Here is a 22,145-nt window from a genome sequence, read left to right on the forward strand (position 1 = left end):
TAAAGCTACTCGAAAAGGTCAGCCCATAGTTGAGAGTTCGATTGCAAGATACCGTCTAAAGTTGAGTTTGTGCGTCGTGTTTGTACAGATAGCATCCCATGTACAATAAAATAATCTCGAGCCTCAGCCTGCAAATGAATCACGCGTGCGCAACTTATGATCAATCACAACAATTATTTTGTACAGTTACAGTAAGCACAGTATAATATTTATAGATATGTTTTTGTCCTTGTACCCTGCTTCTCTCTCACGTTTACTATAAATACATACGATGACGGTTCATTCAGTTGTGGGTTGAGCGGAGCAGAGTTATTGAGAGAGCGAGTCAGCAGAATTGTCTGAGTAGATTATTGAGTTGGAAAAACACCAAATGGCTGCCAGAAGGTTCAACTGTGAGCAGGTTTTGGATATTATATTTGCAGATCCTGATCCTGAAGGGGGAAATGTACCTTTTGCCTTTGGTGATAATGATCGGTCGTCAACGACGACTAGTGATTACAGTCACGATGATAGCTTGTGATGCTCTGATCGCACCCGCCCTAAAGGCCATTGTCAGACAAGATACAGGTGCAGTCAGTGTGGGGTGGCTCTGTGTGCTGTGCCTTGCAATGAGAGGTACCATACTCTGAAAAATTATAAACAGTGTCACCTGGATAGATAGGTACACTGGATAGATAGGTACACAGGCCTCTGCGGCTAAGAGACGCCTTCTGTTTACGTGAGTGATGCTACCATGTGGCATAGTAATTTGTTTGTTTACTATTTTACTGTTGGCTTTCCATTTACTGTTTTCCTGTTCATTTGATATTTGGATAACATAACAAATGGACAGAGGTGGGGAAATCTGTTGAAATGAGTTCAAATTGATTAAAAATATCCCATATTTCCCTAAAAAATTGCATAATTCAAGATGGCTGCCACCCTATGACATCATAATATGCAAATTAGTTGGATACATTTAGACCCAACCTTTGGGTCATTCTCAACATGTCTCATTTACAGTGAGTCTCTATCTCTAACCACTTTCAAGCCACTCTTTTGAAATTTAGATGTCAAAATATATATTTTTTTTTTTTTGATCAAGCCCCAAGAGGGTTAAGTGCTTCTGTTAAGCTTCCTCCCAGTGTTACATGTTAATGACTGTAAACAAGCACAACTATAGTACTAATAATAACTGTGTGTTTGTGCTTGAAATGAAGTCGGACTGGGTCTAACAAATCAAAACTTTTGGCCAAAACCTGTCCGCCATCAACTCGAGTAGAAAGGATGACACCCTAGCTTTAATAATAATAATACAACTTTATTTGTATAGCAAGGTATAAGCTATTTAAGTTCAGATCCAGTCAACAGAGTCTCTGTATGGCTTTAGTAGGCTAAGTGGGGTTAGGTGAGAGAGTCAACCTGCTGGCAAGTGCAGTGATGAAAAATCAGAACCTACTTTGACAGAGTATGCCAACGAGATGGTGACGGCCAGCGGGAGGCCTTCGGGGACGGCCACCACCAGCACGGTGACACCGATGATGAAGAACTTGACAAAGAACTGGACGTAGATGGGGGTGCAGTCCTTGACCCAGGGCAGGCCCTGGACCCAGAAGGTGTCCACCACGAAGAGCACCACCAGGATGATGACTGTGATGGCTGACATAACCAAGCCTGGGGTGGGAGTGAACACAGAGAACATGATAGTGAACAACCAGGGACGTTCTAAGTAGAATCAGAGCAAAGTGCGTTACAGACCTGGGTTCTACTGGGAGTGTGAGTGTGTGTGCAGGTCTTTACTAGGTCTAGCCCAAACATGTCCAGTTTTAGCAAAAAGGGGATTGTGGGTTGTTTCAAAACAGGGTCTTGGAGACAATTCTAATGACGTGATATTTCCTGGGGATGCTCTCTGGGCGAAAAAAAGTCTCTCACATCCTGGCGTTCTTTACCGACCTGCTTTGCCGATTTGGACGGCCAGCTTGGTGAGCTTCCCCTGGAGGACGGACTTCTCCTTCTTTGGCAGGTTGGCTTTCCTCTTCTCATCAGCGTCAGCTCCCTCGTCGCTGTTCAGTGGCTGCATCTCCATGGCGGCGCCGTCCTGGGCTTTAGCTGCAGGAGTGACACGGGGGGGGAGCTGTTAGTTGATGTGACAGACTGATATACTCCTGCCGCAATACCTGCCATCGTAGTTTGGAATCCAATTGAAACTGAACTGCATTGCAGTGGCTCTACCACAGTAGTACACCGTGTACTTACTGGTAGGGCTGGGTTAAAAACAATCAATTTTGAATCGAATGATTCTGAATCGATTTATGAATCCCAAAATCGATCTTTTATTTAATGAATGAAGGAATGAATAGTTCATTAATTCATTCAATAATTCATTAATTTTTGGAAATCAGTATTGATACCCAGCCGTAGTAGGCCTATTGATGTGTTGCATAACTTGACAGTCATGTAATTAAGGTTACAGCTAAAAAAACGAATCGATATTGAATCGAACTGAATCGTGATAATCGATTCTGAACCTTGTGAATCGAATCAATTCTTGAAATTCGAATCGATACCCAGCCCTACTTACTGGTACATGTTAATTTTCACTAAACAATTCTGGCATATTCATTAAGCAAGCAAGTAATGGGACAAGGTGCAATGGTATTAACTAAAAGAGTAAATCCTATGAAAAATATGTTTAGGATGGACTCATCAATGGAGCGTTTAGGTATCCTCAATTTGATTCGACAGAGAGCGCTTTATAGTTCTGTCTCCATTCAACGAGGCCTGTTTTCAAGGAGGAACTTGGGGAGATGTTGCTGTAATTACGGCTACGCCTCTGACTCAGGTCCAAAACGTAATTAGGTAAGGAGCAGGGAATCTAATTACTGTATTCCCACTCAGAGACATCCGAGCCAGAGGCCGGGCACTGGGATCTGTGGAATCTGCTTAAGCACGGTGGATACCATGGCAGCCTGGCAGACACCATTTAATCGTGCCTTTCTCATCCCTTTCTCTCACCCTCTATCACCCCCCCCCCCTCCAGTCTCTCCTCCCTGTCGGGATGGACAACAGTCACACTGGCTCTCATCTGACCAAGTAACCTAGGAGACACAAAGCCCCTGGCGGCAGGCTAGCGGGCGGACGGGGGGCTGATCTCCAACCCCCTCCCCCCCCCCCCAATGATCAAATCATCATCTGTGGGCCTGCCTGCCGGCCACGGAGCCTGGGCTGGGGCTTCTTCACCCCGTCGGTCTGTCTGTGTGTCTATCTCTTGGTCCTGCCCTACTTTACTCTAGCAAATATACTGTGGGAGAGTAAGACTTTAAGCTTTTGTTTACTATGGTATAGATTCTAGCGGACGATTGGGGAGGAGCCACTGAGTGTGTGTGTGTGTGTGTGTGTGTGTGTATACACATCTGTCTATGAGCGTGAGGGGAGAAGGGGGCTTGATACTCAGCTGCTGCCTCTGCGGCTCGTTCCGCGCTTACGCAGCCCCTCTAATCCCAGTCTGAGGGATTACTGCTCGTTCCTAGCAGAGGCGGAGAAGCTGTGCATCAGGGACACCCCGCCAGGGCCTCTCAATGAACCACGGGTCGGCCGCCCAGACGCTTGTCTTAAGACGGTCTGGACCACACAAACACTCACTACTGGAGCTGGGAGCCACTCCACACTTATGTCTGAGCTGAGGTTTATCTGCAGTGGTCAAAACTGGCAGTGGGGTGTCATTACAGGAAATAACAATGGGGTTGCACAGAGAGAGAGAAAGAGAGAGAGAGTGTGTGTGTGTGTGAGAGAGAGAGAGGGAAGAGAGAGAGTGTGTGTGAGAGAGACAGAGAGAGAGTGTGTGAGAGAGAGAGGGAGGAAGAGAGGGAGCGAGTGTGTGTGTGTGAGAGAGAGAGAGAGAGAGAGAGAGAGAGAGAGGGAGGAAGAGAGGGAGCGAGAGTGTGAGAGAGAGAGGGAGCGAGGGTGTGTGAGCGAGAGAGGGAGGAGAGGGAGCGAGGGTGTGTGTGAGCGAGAGGGAGAGAGAGAGCGTGTGTGTGTGAGAGAGAATGTGTGTGTGTGAGAGAGAGAGAATGTGTGAGAGAGAGAATGTGTGTGTGTGTGTGAGAGAGAGGGAGGAAGAGAGGGAGCTAGGGTGTGTGTGAGCGAGTGAGGGAGAGAGAGAATGTGTGTGTGTGTGTGTGTGTGTGTGTGTGTGTGTGTGTGTGTGTGTGTGTGTGTGTGTGTGTGTGTGTGTGAGAGAGAGAGAGGGAGGAAGAGAGGGAGCAAGGGTGGGGGAGCAGATGCTCTTCCCCCAGGATTGTTACAGGGTTTAATCTTCTCATCGCTAATCGCCATAACTGGATTGAGCGGCACCTGCCGCTCTGCACTGAATGTGCCGAGCGAGCCAAGCGGGGGGAGGGAAGGAGAGAAGAGGAGGAGAGGAGTGGGGGAACATGCCAGCCTCAACAGCCACAATGGACAGGCCTTGTCCTCCATTTCCTTCCGACAACGTTTTGCCAAAGTTGTACCCCGCTGACTAGAACAAACCTCCAAGCCACAGCTTTACCCAGAGCTATTTATATACACGTGGCTTTAACCATAGATCTGATGCTGTTAAATGGGTTAAGGAAATGCCATTACCGCCAGGCCTACACAGATCAAGGCAGGCCTGCTCTAAGCCAAAGGGCAATTAAACATGCCCGTGCGTTGGTCGAGTCTGTGCGTGCGTCCGTGTGACTCACCCTTCTTGCGGTTTTCCACGGACCCGTCCTGCTTCTTGTCTGTTGAATAAGCAGAAGAATATAGTCAACTTACTGTAACTTCTCAGTGAACAATCTGTAACGATTTTTCCAATGATCAAATCCTGGCTTTGATTTGATAAGGAGCCGGTGGGATTTTCATGAGCTGACAAACAGAGGAGCTGGAGCTGCAACTCAAGTAGAACGGTGTAGAAGCTGCAAACAGGTAATCCATAACCATGTTGAGGTTGACAGGTACATTATAAGATCAACACGTGCGAAAGGTACTACAGTAATACTACTAGTAATATTACCAGTATGGACCAAACACACAGAAGTGAGAAAACTCCAAATAGCCTTAAATATGTGACACGCACGGCGTCACTACAATCAACGCGCCGGCCTCCGAGAATAAGTCGAGTCCGCTCCTTGGCGGACAGAAATAACTACTGCTAAAGCTGAGCCTTGGCCTGCGCTGAGCTACGCCTCCCAACAGAGGCTCCTGGCGAGTCAAACCTCTCTACTCGGCAACTGTGCACTGCATAGATTCTCTACCTTCTGGCTTCCTCTCAACTGTCTCCACGTCCTCGACGACATCTATGCACAAACGCAAACGCCGCTGAGAGACACTGTCCTTTTCCACACGAGTACGGGCAGCGAAATGCGAACATCACTTTATGGCTTTTTCCCCAATATGAAATCAAATCAATGTGGACAAGAGTCGGACTCCTACTTTTCTTAACCTTCTTCTTTTCCTTCTCCTTCTTCTTCTCCTCCTTATCTTCCTCGTCGTCCTCGTCCTCGCTCGCCCCCAGCAAGGTGAAGATGATTCCAGTTTGAGAGTTGACGCCCACGGCGGTGACCAGCATTTTCCCCGAGCCCTCCATCACGTGGGTGCCTGGACAGAGGGGAGGGAGAGGAGGGTGTGTGAGGTAAGGCTACAGTGACAGGCAGAGGCTAGAGGCCAATGCTACAGTTAAAAGTATGCATGTCAGGTATTTCCCTATGTAACTATTTAGCAAAATGTTGCGTGTCATCGTTTCCCTGACAAGCGCTTAGCTCATGCAATGTGCTGAGCGCCATGTTTCCCATGGTATTACTTTGGCAGTATTAGCAGAGTACAAATCGGCCAATAATTGTGCAATGAAATCGTTTGACAGTATACAGTAGTTGTCTTGACGGATTCTTGGTTGAATCGCCTGCGGCTCTGCACTAAAGTAGGAACCAGAACGTCACTCGGCCGACACGCTAAGCTCTATAAAAAGCCTTTAAATGTACGGCATGAGCGTTATAAAGTCCAGCGAGTTACAGTGAAGTGAATACAAAACTCACGTGTAACTCTATGACAGCACACACTCAACAGGATTTAATCAAAAGCCAATTGTCAGCTTCAGTTACTGTAATTAATAGAAACATGAGCGCCACAACAGGCTTTCTCAAGAGTGAAATCCCCACTGCTCTCACAAACTAAGAACAGAGCTCAGACTAAGGGGGGGGGGGGGGGGGGGGCAGTGAGAGACGGCGACAGAGAAGAAGGAAGAACGAACAGTAGTAACAGACAGAATGCTACTGTAGAGAGAGGCGTAGTGAAAGAGCGTCAGAAGGAGAGAATTAAAGAGCTCCCCAATGCCTGCGTTAATTATCAGAATCAGAATCCGTTAGTTGCCATGCAGTTTTACAATGTACTAGGAATTTGCTTTCGGGTGAGGTGCATAACATTAAAGGCTGATTTCTCTCCCTCTGCTTTTGAGGGAGCTGCGCTGAACTGGGGAGACGATAGACATGATGGTGATCGCTAGGACAGACACCAGGGAAGTGGAGGCTGGGGAGACGATAGACATGATGGTGATCGCTAGGACAGAAACCAGGGAAGTGGAGGCTGGGGAGACGATAGACATGATGGTGATCGCTAGGACAGAAACCAGGGAAGTGGAGGCTGGGGAGACGATAGACATGATGGTGATCGCTAGGACAGACACCAGGGAAGTGGAGGCCAGACAAACATAAGACAGACAAGACAAGACAGGCAGGCAGGCAGGCAACACCCAGACAGGAAGACCGATTATACCCAGCGTTTCCGCTGGTAAGGTTATGCTGTGGCGCACCGCCACAGCAAGATCCTTGCCGCCACACCAAACATTTGATACAAAAAACAATAATACAAATTAGGCTATACTGTATATATAAAAGTCTTAAATTAAACATCTTAAACTTTCTAAATATTTCTACCTAAATGCGCTTTCAAAACCACTGTCATGCCAACATTAGGACTATTTATTTTAAATGAGACTAAGAGCCTATAGGCCGCGCGCTCTGTGCCACTCCATGCTGCTCCTTTCTGAGGTGATCGGAAGACTCGACGCGTGAAGGGATTACGTTACGTAACGTTATCTGAAAATACAGTTTGAGCCGAAGCGGAGCCTGCTCCATTTGAGCTACGCGCTGCTGTCTGTCAGTCGGTCAGCCCTTCAAGCGAGCATTGTCAAGGAGACATAAACCACAAGCGTGAGTAGGTTTTGCAACTTTCGTGCGAGTCAGGTGCAGCGCTGCCTGATTGTGCGACCGTCTTTTTGGCTGGCTGAACTAACACTAGCTTGCATTAATGTTCATCCAGCCACCTAAAAAGTCCCAATCAAAATAACTGAAAAAGCAAGAAATTATTTAGACATGTTTAAAGACTAGCTTACCTTTAAAAAAAATCTACAGCTGCTGTTATAATGGTAACCTACAATACATCTGATTAAAATATGTCTATATACCATATGATTTATTAAGTGCCTGTGTGGGTTTACCGTTTTATCCCGTCCAGTTACATGTCATTAATTACATTTTAAGCTCTAGGACTTTACCAGCCTTACGAGATAAGTTAGGCCATCTTTATAGACCTACTCTTCAGTTAATTGTTTTTTTTAGGCAGAGGCAGGGATTGTGGTAGGAGAGGACAGGACTGTGGCACAGGCACAGAGTGGAGGCACAGGTTAGAGAGAAGAGGAGAGAGAGGTTGTTGAGAGGAGCGCAAGAGAGGAGAGAGAAGAAGGAAGGGGACAGGAGAGGGGAACAAGGGAGGAAGAAGGGCGGTCTCCGATCCCCCGCTTTGGTTTTGAAATCAAACTCTTTTTTTCACACACCACCACACCAAGAGATCAGTTCCAGAGGAAACACTTTATACCACAAACCACAAAGACTCTCTCTCATATGGAGGTGTGCCCACAGAGGCAAACAAGCTTCTTCTTTCTATGTGCGTGACCACAGTGCTACTCATCTAAACCAGTGTTTCCGCTGGTAAGGTTTTGCCGTGCCACGGCAAAATCCTTGCCGCCACACCATAAAAAAAAGTTAGCTGGAAAGACCGTGTTTGTTTCAGGAGACGCACAGCTGAAACGTGAGTCTCTCTCTCTCCTTTCTTGTTTCCTTGTCTCTCATGTTTTCCCACTATACAACTCCCCTACACCCATACATTCCACTACATCCAGTTACACCACTGATTTACTGATGCCACGTCCCATTTGCTGCATCTTTATATTATTAATAAATTAATACATGTATTCTTACTTCCCCTTTACATTGTGTCTACAATTTTGTTATGGCCAAGAGCCGGTCGTAACATTAAAAATAATCATGATAATTTGTCATATGAAAATTGCGGAATTTTCATTATGCTACTAAAATTCTGTGTGTGCTACTAAATTTTTCAAGATGGTAGCACAGTGCTACTTTGGGAAATGGTAAGCGTCGAGCCCTGGCTGGGAGAAGAACTGGACAGCTACCTGACAACAGCATGGGGTCTTTTTCCAGCGTCTTCTTGACGTGGTCCGACTCCCCCGTCAGAGAGCTCTCGTCGATCTTGAGATCGTTCCCTTGGATGAGCACACCGTCTGCTGGCAGGAGGTCACCTGGACACGCGCAGGGAAAACAACCCCCGATTCACACTGTGCAAACTCACGGGATAAGAGGCTGATGCTTCAGAAGAAACAATATGCATTCAAATCAGTACATTTTCTTGAGCCGAACATAGAAACCTACTTCACACCCCCTAACAGCAGTACTTCTTACCATATTTTATTTGTGCGATGTCCCCCACCACAATCTCAGCCACGGGGATCTGGATGACTTGGCCGCCACGGACGACGGTAAACTTCTGCTCTTGTTCGATCCGGCTTTGTAAGCCGCGGAATTGCTTCTCTTTGCTCCAGTCGTTGAAGGCTGTCACTAGCACCACGCAGACCACCGACAGGAGGATGGCCGCGCCCTCGATCCAGCCTGCCTCCGACTCTCCCTCGTCCTCCACGCCCCCAGCTGCCTGCCCACAGTCTGGGGGGATAATCACAGCATAGGAGGGTCATGGTGTGGAAAACACCGGTACCAACAGCCATCATATGCTGCAAAACAAAAATCTAACCTGCCATAGCAGTGTATGCAGGATCTTTGTGAACTACAGTATTAATCACCATACATGTACAGTACCATATGTTGCGTTACGGAAAACTGAAGGCATCTACAGTACAGGAGGTGCTTTAATTTGGCAATGATGAGGTATTTCTTTACAGTACCTCCTCAACATGGGGAAATGTTTCACTGATAAAATGTAATTGGATTCCAAGACTAAGGTGTGCCTCTTCTACAAAGGTGGGCCTAAACATGAAATAGCAATTGCATAACATAGCAACTTCACTGTGCATCAATGGACAGAGGTTAATTAAAAGTGCTTACGATCTCTTTCAGCATCTGGAGGTCTATAAAAAGAAAGGCCTAATGAAACTATGGCTGCCACTTCTAGGATAATCAGCGTTACATCTTGTAATGCTTCCCAAACTAATTGAAGAAATGTTTTTGGCTTTTTTGGAGGTATAAAATTTGCTCCGAACACCGCTTTCCGCTTCTCTATGTCTGCGGGCTGTCCACTTAGACCTGGAGAGAGAGAGAGAGAGAGAGAGAGAGAGAGAGAGAGAGAGAGAGAATTAGAATACATCCATGCAACTTATTTTCAAATGTTTTGTTCCATGTCAACATTAAAATAATCTTGCCAGTGCCATCCTTTGACATCACCTGATCTGTGTATAGGAAGTGATAGCCTAGATATTTGGGAGGTGAAAAACAGAGTTGCTTGACTGTCAAACCTAGTTTCCACAAAATGCAACCGTAAAGGTCAGGGAGCTGTATTCTGTCAGTGCTCCCAAAGGGCGTCAGCATTTCTGACAGGTCAGGCCATGTTGCAGAGACACACAACCCAGCCAACAATGTATTTGGCCTCAACAATGCATTCAACCTCTGCATATATTACATCTAGAGCCCTGCATTACATGTGTTGGATTCTTGGCCAATAATGAGGAAACTTCAAAAGAAAAACCACGCACACTCCATTGGAAACAACAATTTTACAAGAAAAAAAAGAAGTCTTAAAGAGGTGCTCCAGTCAAAATCGGATATTCTGGGGTTTTGCATGGTATTTGTACTTGGAGGCATTGTGTGAACACTCGAAGTGTTGAATGTGTGTGTTTTATAGTTTTAGAGAACTAAATTATATAATTTTAAACTGCCATTTTCACCTCCCTTGTAAGTCGGATGTCAGACTTACAAAATAGGCACTCCCCCTCACCTAAAACTGTCTCAAGAACCCGCCCCCATGCCCGCCCGCTAGGAAAAAGTGATATTGGAATTTTGCGCCCTAACCTCTTCATCCATCGGTAAGTTCAGATCCTTGTGACTGATTTCCACATCTCACCAAGATTGCAGATCTACTATACTAAACTACTAAACTATAATTTAAAACGTTGACTGTTTCCGTAACCATTTTATAAGCTAATAGTAATCATATGACACAAGGATAATGTTGAATTGAATTAGGCTAGGTTAACCATATTGACGTGGTTAGCTAGTTTTCTAGCTATTGGTAGCCGAGTTAGCGCTTGCTCTGTAACATGACAAACGATTTGATAACTGCAATTCTAAAGCATGTCTATGCAGTAGCTTGCTAGACACATCATTCAGTGATAGTAATAGTAGTATACTAGAACTAATTTGTACATACGTTTTATAATTGTATAGCTGTGTTAGTTATCCTAGCATACTAATGTTAGCTCTCAATGCATTTGCTTTTGGTAACGTTAGCCCTCCTGTGCAATGGCAGAAACACAGCGCATCATACTGTACCCTTCCCTGGCATTAAATAAAATTAATCAGGTGCAAACTGTGCTCTATGGTTTCTGAAGCGATAGCCTACCAGAACTGTTGAGTATGCTGTGTTGTATAGGCCAATAGGCAATGTTACGAAGTCAAAGTTGGTTAGAAGTCAGTTTGTCTCCCCAAGAATCTCCCGATTATCACTCGCTCAAACTACATTCGATGTAGACTTACTGATAAATAGCCGATTGTTGTAACATTATAGGGCTGCACAATTAATCGTGAATTAATCGAAATAGCGATTATGAACTCCGCGATTAACTAAATCGCAACAGGCCGCAATTAATGTGATTAATAATTTTGCTTTGAATTGAGTGTGCTAGGACTACACGGACGAATCACAGGCGCTTATGCTATCTGACCAATCACATGCGTTCCCGCTGAGTGGTTACGAAAAAGATGATGTCGCTCAAGCCCAGCAGGTCATATGCAAACTGTGCAGAGCTAAAGCTATTACTTTGAAATATTAATCGCAATTATTAATCGCAATTACCATTTTGAAGTAAATAATCGCAATTATTATCGTCATAATCGTGCAGCCCTATAACATTATGCTGTTTTGTATATGCAAAATAATGATGCTATTACTGATCGCTTTTATAATTTGTCCCCTTTTCTTGTAACCAGATCACTAACTACATTTCCAATACTGGGACTCGGGAGGTCCTGGAGGTTGCAGCCAATGTCACCTAATGATATTATAAATATATGTTACTGTTTTATGAGAAAGTAGCCTATGTCTTCATTTTATGTCATGTTGTATGCGCAACAATTACCTCGGAAAATAAAAACGTAGGCCTATAGTAGCCTACCCTGCAGTATTTTGTCATGCATTTACTCTAGAAAACATAGCCCATTCTCACAATGAGATCTTCACTTGATCAAACACACCCGTGTACTGAATAGTTTGTCCTAAGGCCTTGTATTGCAGTGTTGTGCTACGCATATAGTCTATTGTGATAAAATGATGACTACATTTCGGGGTGGGTGGAGGTGAAGATATTAAGTCAAGTAATTTTCCTTTCGTAATTTACAACACCAAAGAATTGTAATTCTGCAAAACATTATGAAAGTTGTGTAAGCCGTATCATCACTGCAGTGGCATCTGCTCCACAATGTTGATCATCCCAGCACCTCGATCCGACCCAACTGCAGGAAGCATTGCACATTTTGGGATTAAACAGCTCCAGTAGCGATATTCTATTATAACCAGAGGGCATTACAATAACATTCAAAATGAGATCTATTGACTGCATGACCCGTTACATCTCCGGACTCCGGAGTAGGCTAGCCCTTGTACGCTGTGCGCTCCGCTCATGGAGTCATGGTGCACGGCCCTCTGTCTCTCCAAACTCATCGATTATACTGAATCGCTGTGCTACGTGTGCAGTCTCCCACATAATTAGGGGTAGGATAAGTAGGCTACATCCTCTCCCCCTTTCTGTAAAGCGCAAATTGTGTTGCCTTTGTAGGCTATTTTGACTACCTAGGTGTACTGTTCGTAGCTGGCTGAAAGCAATAGGCCTAACGTTAGTCTAATAGCCCAAGCCTCCAAGCTTGCGTGGCCGGCTGCAGGGTGCTTTTCCTCGGTGTCGCGGGGGAGACGCACCATCGTTATAACTTTATCGTACTTTTTCCAAATAATGCAAGTTCGAGGATATGGCCTGTTAGGTAGCGTGTATCTTTATAATGTTTGGGGGTTAAAAGGTAATGTGACATCTTATGTTTCTTATATTAAGGACTTTGTAAATGCCTGTATGCTTCCTGGTGTCAAGATAACTATGGTTACAAACAACAAATGTGTGGAAGTTGGGGCCGCGGCCTGTCAATCATTTCTGACTGACGCCCTATTTGACACACCCACAAAACAAGGTGAGCATGGAGAGGGGGAAATTTGGGCATATAAAAAGGAGTTTTATACTTAAAAATGACTAAATAACAAAATTGATGGGCATATTCTGTTCTATGTCACCTAAAGATAACTGGCATGTGTCACGTTCAACCACTTTATTCCGCCTTTAATTGTCACACAATTATTTTAGATCCAGACAGTTCCTCCCTGTTCTCTTATTCAAATGTTACTGGCCTGGAGTCTATGACTGCCTCTGTGGACCTATTCATTCATGTGCAGGGGTGAAAATTAACTTTTTGGCTCACGGTGAGTCACCTGCCAAGGGGACTGTAGATGAAAAAAAATCTACCGGCCAAGTATATATTTTTTTTCAGATAGCTTTCCGAAATCTAGTCGCCAATGGGGAATTTTACCCACATTTGGCTGGTGGCAGGTGTTAATTTTCAGCCCTGTATCATGTGCACACTGAGCTTTCCACGGTGGCTCATTGAAACATCTGCCTTCACAGTCCCCTGCATTCAAGGTACGGTCATATTCAAAAGGGATCTTGGTTCATATATTTGACGCGCAATTGCTTTCTGACTATTCGAGCTTAACTGGCCGCACCAGTGTGAGTAGAATCTAGCTGGCCGGATACAAATTCTATTTGCTTTTTTTGTCCTCTTGTGCATTATGCTGTTATCCTGCTATGATAATCATTTATTTATTATGACTACCATGTATTTATTTTGCCCTGTGTTTGCCTCATTGGCTACCCGTTTCACCCACCAACAATGTGCACGAGGTCCGAGTTTCTAGTGCCCGTCAGCTCAGTTTAGGCTACATACAGTATGGGACTAGATTTTTTACCATTTAAAAGTTTGCTTTAGTGGTCTGTAGGTTAGAATACATTAATGTATGTTGTGTCTGTTTAAAGTCTCTTCCATTAAAATGCATTTTCATATGGGAAGCTGTACAGGAAAAAATACAACAATGCACGGCCATTGTACTGTGTTCTATATGAATTTCAAACCAGACCAATATATTGTCACTGAGTCACTGAAAACTGTAATGGAGTGCATGAACAAGTTCTGTAAGGTTGTATAATATAAACCGAAGTAGTCCTAGACTATATGTAAAGTATGCAATGCTAAACATAGCCCTATTGTATGGTACTATAATTTGATATCAGATTTCTAAACATGATAGGGGCCAGTGTTTTTTTGTTCAGGGTAGGCCAGTGTTTTTTAGTGTTCAGGGTAGGTCAGTGTTTTTTAGTGTTCAGGGTAGGCCAGTGTTTTTTAGTGTTCAGGGTAGGCCAGTGTGTTTTAGTGTTCAGGGTAGGCCAGTGTTTTTAGTGTTCAGGGTAGGTCAGTGTTTTTAGTGTTCAGGGTAGGCCAGTGTTTTTTAGTGTTCAGGGTAGGCCAGTGTTTTTAGTGTTCAGGGTAGGCCAGTGTTTTTTAGTGTTCAGGGTAGGCCAGTGTTTTTAGTGTTCAGGGTAGGCCAGTGTTTTTAGTGTTCAGGGTAGGCCAGTGTTTTTTAGTGTTCAGGGTAGGCCAGTGTTTTTAGTGTTCAGGGTAGGCCAGTGTTTTTAGTGTTCAGGGTAGGCCAGTGTTTTTAGTGTTCAGGGTAGGCCAGTGTTTTTAGTGTTCAGGGTAGGCCAGTGTTTTTAGTGTTCAGGGTAGGCCAGTGTTTTTAGTGTTCAGGGTAGGCCAGTGTTTTTTAGTGTTCAGGGTAGGCCAGTGTTTTTAGTGTTCAGGGTAGGCCAGTGTTTTTAGTGTTCAGGGTAGGCCAGTGTTTTTAGTGTTCAGGGTAGGCCAGTGTTTTGTAGTGTTCAGGGTAGGCCAGTGTTTTTTAGTGTTCAGGGTAGGCCAGTGTTTTTAGTGTTCAGGGTAGGCCAGTGTTCTTTAGTGTTCAGGGTAGGCCAGTGTTTGAGTGTTCAGGGTAGGCCAGTGTGTTTTAGTGTTCAGGGTAGGCCAGTGTTTTTAGTGTTCAGGGTAGGCCAGTGTTTTTAGTGTTCAGGGTAGGCCAGTGTTTTTAGTGTTCAGGGTAGGCCAGTGTTTTTAGTGTTCAGGGTAGGCCAGTGTTTTTAGTGTTCAGGGTAGGCCAGTGTTTTTAGTGTTCAGGGTAGGCCAGTGTTTTGTAGTGTTCAGGGTAGGCCAGTGTTTTTAGTGTTCAGGGTAGGCCAGTGTTTTGTAGTGTTCAGGGTAGGCCAGTGTTTTTTAGTGTTCAGGGTAGGCCAGTGTTTTTAGTGTTCAGGGTAGTCCAGTGTTCTTTAGTGTTCAGGGTAGGCCAGTGTTTGAGTGTTCAGGGTAGGCCAGTGTGTTTTAGTGTTCAGGGTAGGCCAGTGTTTTAAGTGTTCAGGGTAGGCCAGTGTTTTTAGTGTTCAGGGTAGGCCAGTGTTTTTAGTGTTCAGGGTAGGCCAGTGTTTTTAGTGTTCAGGGTAGGCCAGTGTTTTTAGTGTTCAGGGTAGGCCAGTGTTTTTAGTGTTCAGGGTAGGCCAGTAACTTTGAAAGGTAAGTGGCCCAGGCGGCCAGGGTCGTACCTTATCTGCAGTTGATGCATTTTTTATTTCAAAGCAAATATATACAAAACTCTGATCACTTTGCTACAAAATGTGGATGCCAACAAATCATATGCTGGTGCCACTAGCTGAATAGGTTATTGGCACCAGTGCCACCAGTGTAAAATGTTAGTCTGTCTGGAGGAGCCCTGTAAGTGACTGTGTGGCTGGCTGCTCTGGTCTGCAGAGGCCAGGACTGGACTAAGCGCCAGAGACAGGCGAGCAGAAGAACAGGAGCTTGGGAAGAGTGAACGAGTGTGTGAAACTGCTGCTGCAGAGGGAGACTAATGAGGAGCGGCGGGCAGGGGAGAGCCAGCAGGACGAGCCAGCAGGGAGGCTGACGAGGCCATAGCAGCGCAGCGCAGTCTAAATGGAGAGCTGGAGAAGAGGGGCCGAGGACTGCACATCGCACCGTCTGCAGGCAGTGAGCGATGATGACATCACAAGGGGGTAATTAGTCAGCGTTGCGGAGCGTTGAGGAGGGGCGGGTGAGGCAGGGACGTTCGAGAGGGGAGTAGAGGAAGGGAGACAGACTGTCCACCTGCTGACAGCCTTGATTCTCTGCCTCCTTCTCTGTGAGCAACAGAGAGCTGTCAGAAACAAAACTCTGAATAGCTACAGGCCTAGGCTAACATCTCCAATCATTTATCTACTCTACTGATAGTCATGCGTCTTATGAAGAATATAGCCCATGTTTAGAGCTTTGTAAAGTGGTCCAAGCCAATAGATCTAAACATTTTCCAGGAGCTTGCTTGATTGTCTCGTTGAGAGAGGTCAGGGAAGACTCTTTACAGCTCACCTATATTGTCCCCCTGGGTGAACTGTTTTTTTTCCTTCCCTCTGGAAAATGTAGGGGTAGGATCTCAGGAAAATTGAGGAACTCAATTTTTATAATCCTGACAACTGCTTCTGGAACACACTCAGATCATTAGAATGATCTTTCACCTGCAACCAGAGAAAAAAGGTGCATGCAACCACAGGCGCCAGGTGCCTATAATAACCAGCGTGACTGGGTGGCCCCTGCACATGTCCAAATGTAACGGTGGTGGTGGTGAGCAGGACCGACACAATCTCTAAACCCAGAGACAGTGCTGCTGATGACTCGACAGCCTTTACAGCTCCATCAAAAGGCAAAAGGTTTATCCTTCGCCACCACCGCCACTGCAGACAGGCCGTCTCACTGTCTGCTTTGATTCACTACGCCTCTAATGAAAACACGCTGACAGCTCATACACCCCCATTCAATTTTCTGCCACGTTTTCCCGATCCGCAGTGGTGAAATAAGCATTAGTGACAGGGGACGAATAACGGCCTGCCATCGCACAAACAAAAGGTTGGCGGCGAGGGGGGGGGGGCTTCGGATCATTTTATCATCACGTAGTGTCCATTCACAGTAGCTAATCATTAGCTCTTTCAATTGTGTTTGTCCCCGATTAACCCCCCCCCCCCGTAAGGACTGTTGGGTTCAAGAGTAGCCCCTGACCTAGAGACAGATGATGCAGGCTAATGATTAAGAGATATCCTACAGTTTGCTACCTCCAACAAGCCCTTACTTCTCTACAGCAGACGTGGGACCTGAATTGCATGATGCGCTTGACATGAGCTTGGGTAATTGTCTCGTCCTTTCAATGTAAAAGTCTGTTAATTTGGTGCAACATTACCAAAGACAACATTATTATGCAATCTCAAAAAGAATGAGCTAAGAGTGTGAACTACGACTAGCCGAAAAGACAGTAAGTTTATGGAGGAGTGATGGCACTCGGAACTAGTCACAAGACAAAGACAAAAATGAGCGATCGTCCATCTGCCCTGCTCATAAGCTTTGAAATCAGATATGAAAATGGCAACAGGTAGGCTAAATCAAACTCCAGGACCAGCCAGGTCCATCACATGTAGCTCTGCCAGGCCTGGCCATCTGCTGTCTCCGTTCACTGGGACTCACGACCCAGTGAGTGATGACTAGCAGAAGTTCCGCTGTGCTTTTCCTCATAAAGGATTATCATGTGAACACTCAAGCTAAATGACACTCAGAAATGGAACACACTATGTGCTACTAAGGCCCACCTGAGATATGTGTCTGCTGTAAAATATTAATGAATACTAAAAGAGTGGCAAGGCAGATCAATAGGATTGATGCTTAGTGGCCTTCTCCATATTTGAAGGAACTCTGTACAGATTACAGGAAATTATGGAAAGAATCTTAAAACTGCTGTGCTAAAACTGTGTGTGTGAGCATTATGTGGTGTAGAAGGTCATGCTAATCAAATGAGTCTTATGGATGACTGGTGTGTAGCATCCTGGTCAAAATATATCAATAAATATAAATATATAAAAATGTGTCCATTAATGTTGCACCAATTTTGGTAGTAAATGCGCAGAGAGAAATGCAGGAAATGGTTAACAGATTAGTGAATTCGATTGGGCTTTAGATTTGAGAAATAGCCTACTCACAACTAATTAGCAATCCCTCTTCCGATTGTCAAGCTCCCGTAATCTTAAATGACGGCTTAATTTCCCGGGCCTGCGCTGAATGAGCCGATTGAAAATGCGAGTGTTGGAGCTCAGCGGCGGCGTGCCAAGTGGAGCTGCACCCGCTGAGAGGCAACAATGTGGGGCTACTCTAGCTTATCAGTACCGGCCTGAGGGCAGGAGCCAGCTACTACACTATGGGACCGTGTAAGCACTGGCCGCATGAGGCTCACTGGTGTTTAGCACAGCTTATGCTATCAAGTATGGTTATATGAGATGTTATAATGTCCTCCCGTTATGATTTAGGCATATGAATACGGTGAACTATAAATAAAGAAATGAAGGATTGTCAGGCTACGCCTCTACATGTTTTTTGGTTCTTATTCATCTTTGATTTTGACACAGGTTGGAAAAAGGGACCGGGTCAAGAATCAACCGGCATTAACAGACTGAGCAGACATCTGATATCCTTCATGCTTTAAATACCAAAACACTCGAGTTTGCCATTTGCCCCATGTATGGCCAATAATGACCCTAAAGCACTGACATGTTACACATTCCACAACAACCCTTCAATATGCAACAGACGGATGCAGCACAGGCCTTTCACTCTGTTCAGACTCAGAGAACAGCTCACTGGATATGTGGTGCCCTTTTTAATCTGGGATCAAACTGAAAATCCCCCCTCCAGGGGTTCAATCAAGGTCACGCCAGCGATTAGATAGAACGTCTATGTGGAGGGAGAGAGAGAGAGAGAGAATCCTAGTATCCTAGTCCACTGTCTCTACTGGCCAACAGAGTTGCCTGTAAAGTGAAGTGACTCTGCACTTTTCCAACACACTTGGTGTGGTCAGATCTGCTGAGTGGACAGGGAGGAAGGGCCTATAAACACTGCAAAGATGAGAGTCTCTAAGTAAATAATGAGACAGTGGCATTAACCATATAAAGTAAAATGGGAGGGAGGGGGGATTGGGTATCGGTCATCACTATTGGCTTTCATGGATGAGCTGCACCATAAAGCGGAAGCCCTCATTGGGGGCGGGCTGGCTTGCAGATATGCCAGGAACACTCAGACTCATAAGTAGGTGTTTTCCCTCCTGTCCCCAGGGCATGGTGAGAGGGGGGCATAATGCCTCTTGCTGGCTAGAGAGGAGCAGAGCAGAGCAGTTCCGGAGATGAGCTCATGTCTTGCCCACGACGTTAAACTAGTTACTGGCCGACCGTACACCCTCCTGTCCTGTCCCCCGCACACATGTGGAACATTGACCTGCCTGCAGTCTGGTCTGGTGCCCAGGCAGACAGCTGGTCTGTCTGAACCTTTTACACACGCTAAAAGAGGGAGAGGGATGGAGGGAGAGGGATGGAGGGAAAGGGAGGTGGGGAGAGAGAGGGGTAGAGATACACAGGCCCAGAAATAGTGCATGGCTGGGCCAGGTCAGTGCCACCATGCCTGGCCAGTGGCCACCTGTCCGGCATATGAGCTTTTCAAGCAAGTGATGTCAATGTAATGTGGATGACACGGCCAATGACATCCAAAACGGTGTGTTTGCAACATCATTCGCTACTAGACCTCAAACACACCCTATTCCTATCTGATTGAAGAGGGATTAGGGTGAACAACACAGTGACGATGTTGAATGAGGAGGTGGGTATCTACCATCTATAGGTGAGGTTTTCAATCTGGAGCAGAGTCCTTGAACATCCCTGTAAGACTGCCCAAGTTTGTTTATTGCCTCTGCCCCCCGCAGTTCCATGAGAGACCGCAGGTCTTTGAGAGAGCAGCCAAAGTCTTCATTGTGGTTGGCCTCTGAGTTCTTCACTCCGCTGTACGAGTTGTGCGCCATTCTGTCTTCCTCCCCGCTGCTTCGGCTACAGTGGAAAATGGCGTCCCAAAGGGGGAGGGGGGGGGGAGCTTAAATCCTCAAGAGAGCCAACCCAGTAGTTCCCATAAACAGCTCACGTCCTTCAGAGGCAGAAAAAGCCAGACTCCAGGTAGTAGCAGGACTCGGGTAGATCAAAAGCCATTTCCCTCCAACGACCGCCGATGAACTCCTATTCTTTCATGTTGACCGAGGTTCATTCAGAGAGCCATTCAGAAAACACACCATACGAGGACCTGGGGGAGAGAGTGAGAGAGAGGAAATTGGTCACTTAAATATCAGGGTTTTTCCTACATAGAGAATTACGAGGCGACCGCCTCCGTCAAATTTTGTGCCACCTCCAGCTCTCGACAAAAAAAACACTAAGACCTGCCACACTGTACACATTTTGCATAGTAGGTACCATTTTTTGTTTTCCAGTGATTTATGTTGTACATTTTTAATCTGTGCGACCTCGAAATACAATTGGGAGCATTTGTGCAGGTGCACATAATTGTTATGGTGCAACCTTTTTTCCAGACGATTCGCTAGTTACACCCTGCAGTGCTGTTCGCTTTAGAGGTGAAAACGAAAGTTTTCCTACCATGACTAAACGGTAGAATGCCTAAACAGCCATATCTTGACTTAGGAGGGTTGCAGAATCACTGGGGTTGGACTGGGCGAAAGCTCTCGACTTCACAAATGCATCTAGCACCTTGAGCTCAAGTTATCAAGCTCCAAAAAGCTTGATAACTTGGTTAGAAAGCTCTACTTTCTCTATGGAGTGTGGAGCCTCTTCTCCAGCCATTGACATAAAACCACTGCTCTACTGTGTAGCCTACACTAGTACATGTTTGACCTGACAACCTACAGTACATTATAGTCACAGTGATATACCCTCACAAATCTAAAATAAATTAACAATGAAATTGAATAATATAAGCCAATAAAGCACACATTAGTGCATATAAAATTCCCACAGAATGCAGGAAATGAAGCTTTTGATGCCCAAACTTTCCTGGGGGTGAACCCAAAACCCCCACTTACAGTACCACCACCACCACCTCATTCTGAGCCAGGAAAAACCCTGAATATACATATATTTTCAAGATACGCATTACGAGATACGTACTTACAGGGCTCCAAGCTAACATTTTTCACTAGGAGCACAGGTGCTCCGAAAAGAAAAAATGTAGGAGCACAAAGAAATTTAGAAGCGCAACGAAAAATTTGAAATAACATTTTTATTAGCAACACACACATATTAGGCCTACTGCCAACAACAATAAACAATAATAACCTGCTCACCATAGGAGCTCTCATCCTCTCCTCCTATACTACTCCCACACACTTCATCATGTGCATTGGTCCTAATGAAGACTATGGCCCAATCCCAATACCCCCCCCGCCTTAGCCCTAGCCCTTGGCCCTACCCATAGTGAATGGCGCTACATTTTGCGCGTCCACGCGCAGGGTAGTGTGTCCCATTCCTTTTAGCTTCTAGGGCTAGGGGGCATATCGAGGCTAGTGGACGTTCAAACAGCCCCCCAAAACAAGGGTTTTCAGATGCTGACTTGAAGCCGAGGGGTAGATGAAAACTCACACAATGCTTTTTGAACTGAGGCAGTGATATGAAACATAGCTGCCGGTGCCGTGAAAAAAAGTGGGAAGAAAGCCCAATATCTTCGCAAATAACCATTCAAAAATCGTAAAATCTGTGGAAAAGCTTAATTTAATGTAGATGCAAAGGAACATGTCATTGGATCGTTATTGCACGCATTTCCAGGGCTTGAAGGAGGAAAAAATAATGTGTCTGAATTTCTTTGAGAGGGGGGGGGGTGCTTGAACATTTTCAATCTAAATGCATCAATCTGGTGCACTTTGAGAGCATCAATCAAGTATCAAATCAAGAAGCTAGAATTACAATTTCAAGGCTTTTAATGGTGAGCTATGAATGAAGTTTTAATGAACTAATTAATGAAATGAATGAAATACAAAATCATGTCTCAGTGCATAGAAAAGAAGCAAATACTGGAATAACTTCAAGTGCTTCCTTCTAAAAGTAACAATACAAAATAAATGATTTTGAACTATTTAGGCCATACGTCCGTTTAATAAACCTGGGCCCCGTACTACGAAGCTCATTCAACATATCCAGGATAACTTTTCGCAAGCTCGCTTGAGTAAACTGGACAACCGCAATCACTGATAAATAAATGGTACTGCGACGGTGGCTATCAACTCGTTAAGTCGACCCAGCTGGTCCAATCTAGCTATGAGCACATTCACGGTAGGGGAGGTATTTGCTCCAAATTACCAATCGCATACCTTAGTATGGGTATTCGGACACGGCCATGGACAAGGCAAACAATAACCAAGTTCCGTCCACCGCATTTCACACAAGAGGAGCAATATTATAGAAATATGAACTATTGGCGCAACACAGTCGCTACTGCCAAAGGCAGGAAGGAAAGCTGGAAAAATACTGCCTACGTTTTATCATTATCCTCCACATGAACACGAGTAGGCTAGATCATTGGGCTATG

General features: G+C 45.2%; 1 protein-coding gene across 1 annotated transcript in view; it reads right to left on the reverse strand.

Annotated features, from left to right (window-relative positions):
• atp2b1a (ATPase plasma membrane Ca2+ transporting 1a) overlaps window positions 1-22,145 on the reverse strand; it is a 42,844-nt gene that overhangs the window by 12,733 nt on the left and 7,966 nt on the right. Inside the window, exons 2-9 of the mRNA XM_084447822.1 lie at window positions 19,398-19,856; window positions 9,408-9,605; window positions 8,751-9,008; window positions 8,465-8,590; window positions 5,431-5,595; window positions 4,701-4,739; window positions 1,933-2,088; window positions 1,439-1,653 (exon numbers count right to left, since the gene is read on the reverse strand). Coding sequence (XP_084303948.1) covers window positions 1,439-1,653; window positions 1,933-2,088; window positions 4,701-4,739; window positions 5,431-5,595; window positions 8,465-8,590; window positions 8,751-9,008; window positions 9,408-9,605; window positions 19,398-19,584 — 1,344 coding nt within the window. The 5' untranslated portion in view covers window positions 19,585-19,856. The remainder of the gene's footprint in view (window positions 1-1,438; window positions 1,654-1,932; window positions 2,089-4,700; window positions 4,740-5,430; window positions 5,596-8,464; window positions 8,591-8,750; window positions 9,009-9,407; window positions 9,606-19,397; window positions 19,857-22,145) is intronic.

The sequence above is a fragment of the Borostomias antarcticus genome (assembly GCF_949987555.1).
Source record: "Borostomias antarcticus genome assembly, chromosome: 13".
Classification (NCBI taxonomy): domain Eukaryota; kingdom Metazoa; phylum Chordata; class Actinopteri; order Stomiiformes; family Stomiidae; genus Borostomias; species Borostomias antarcticus.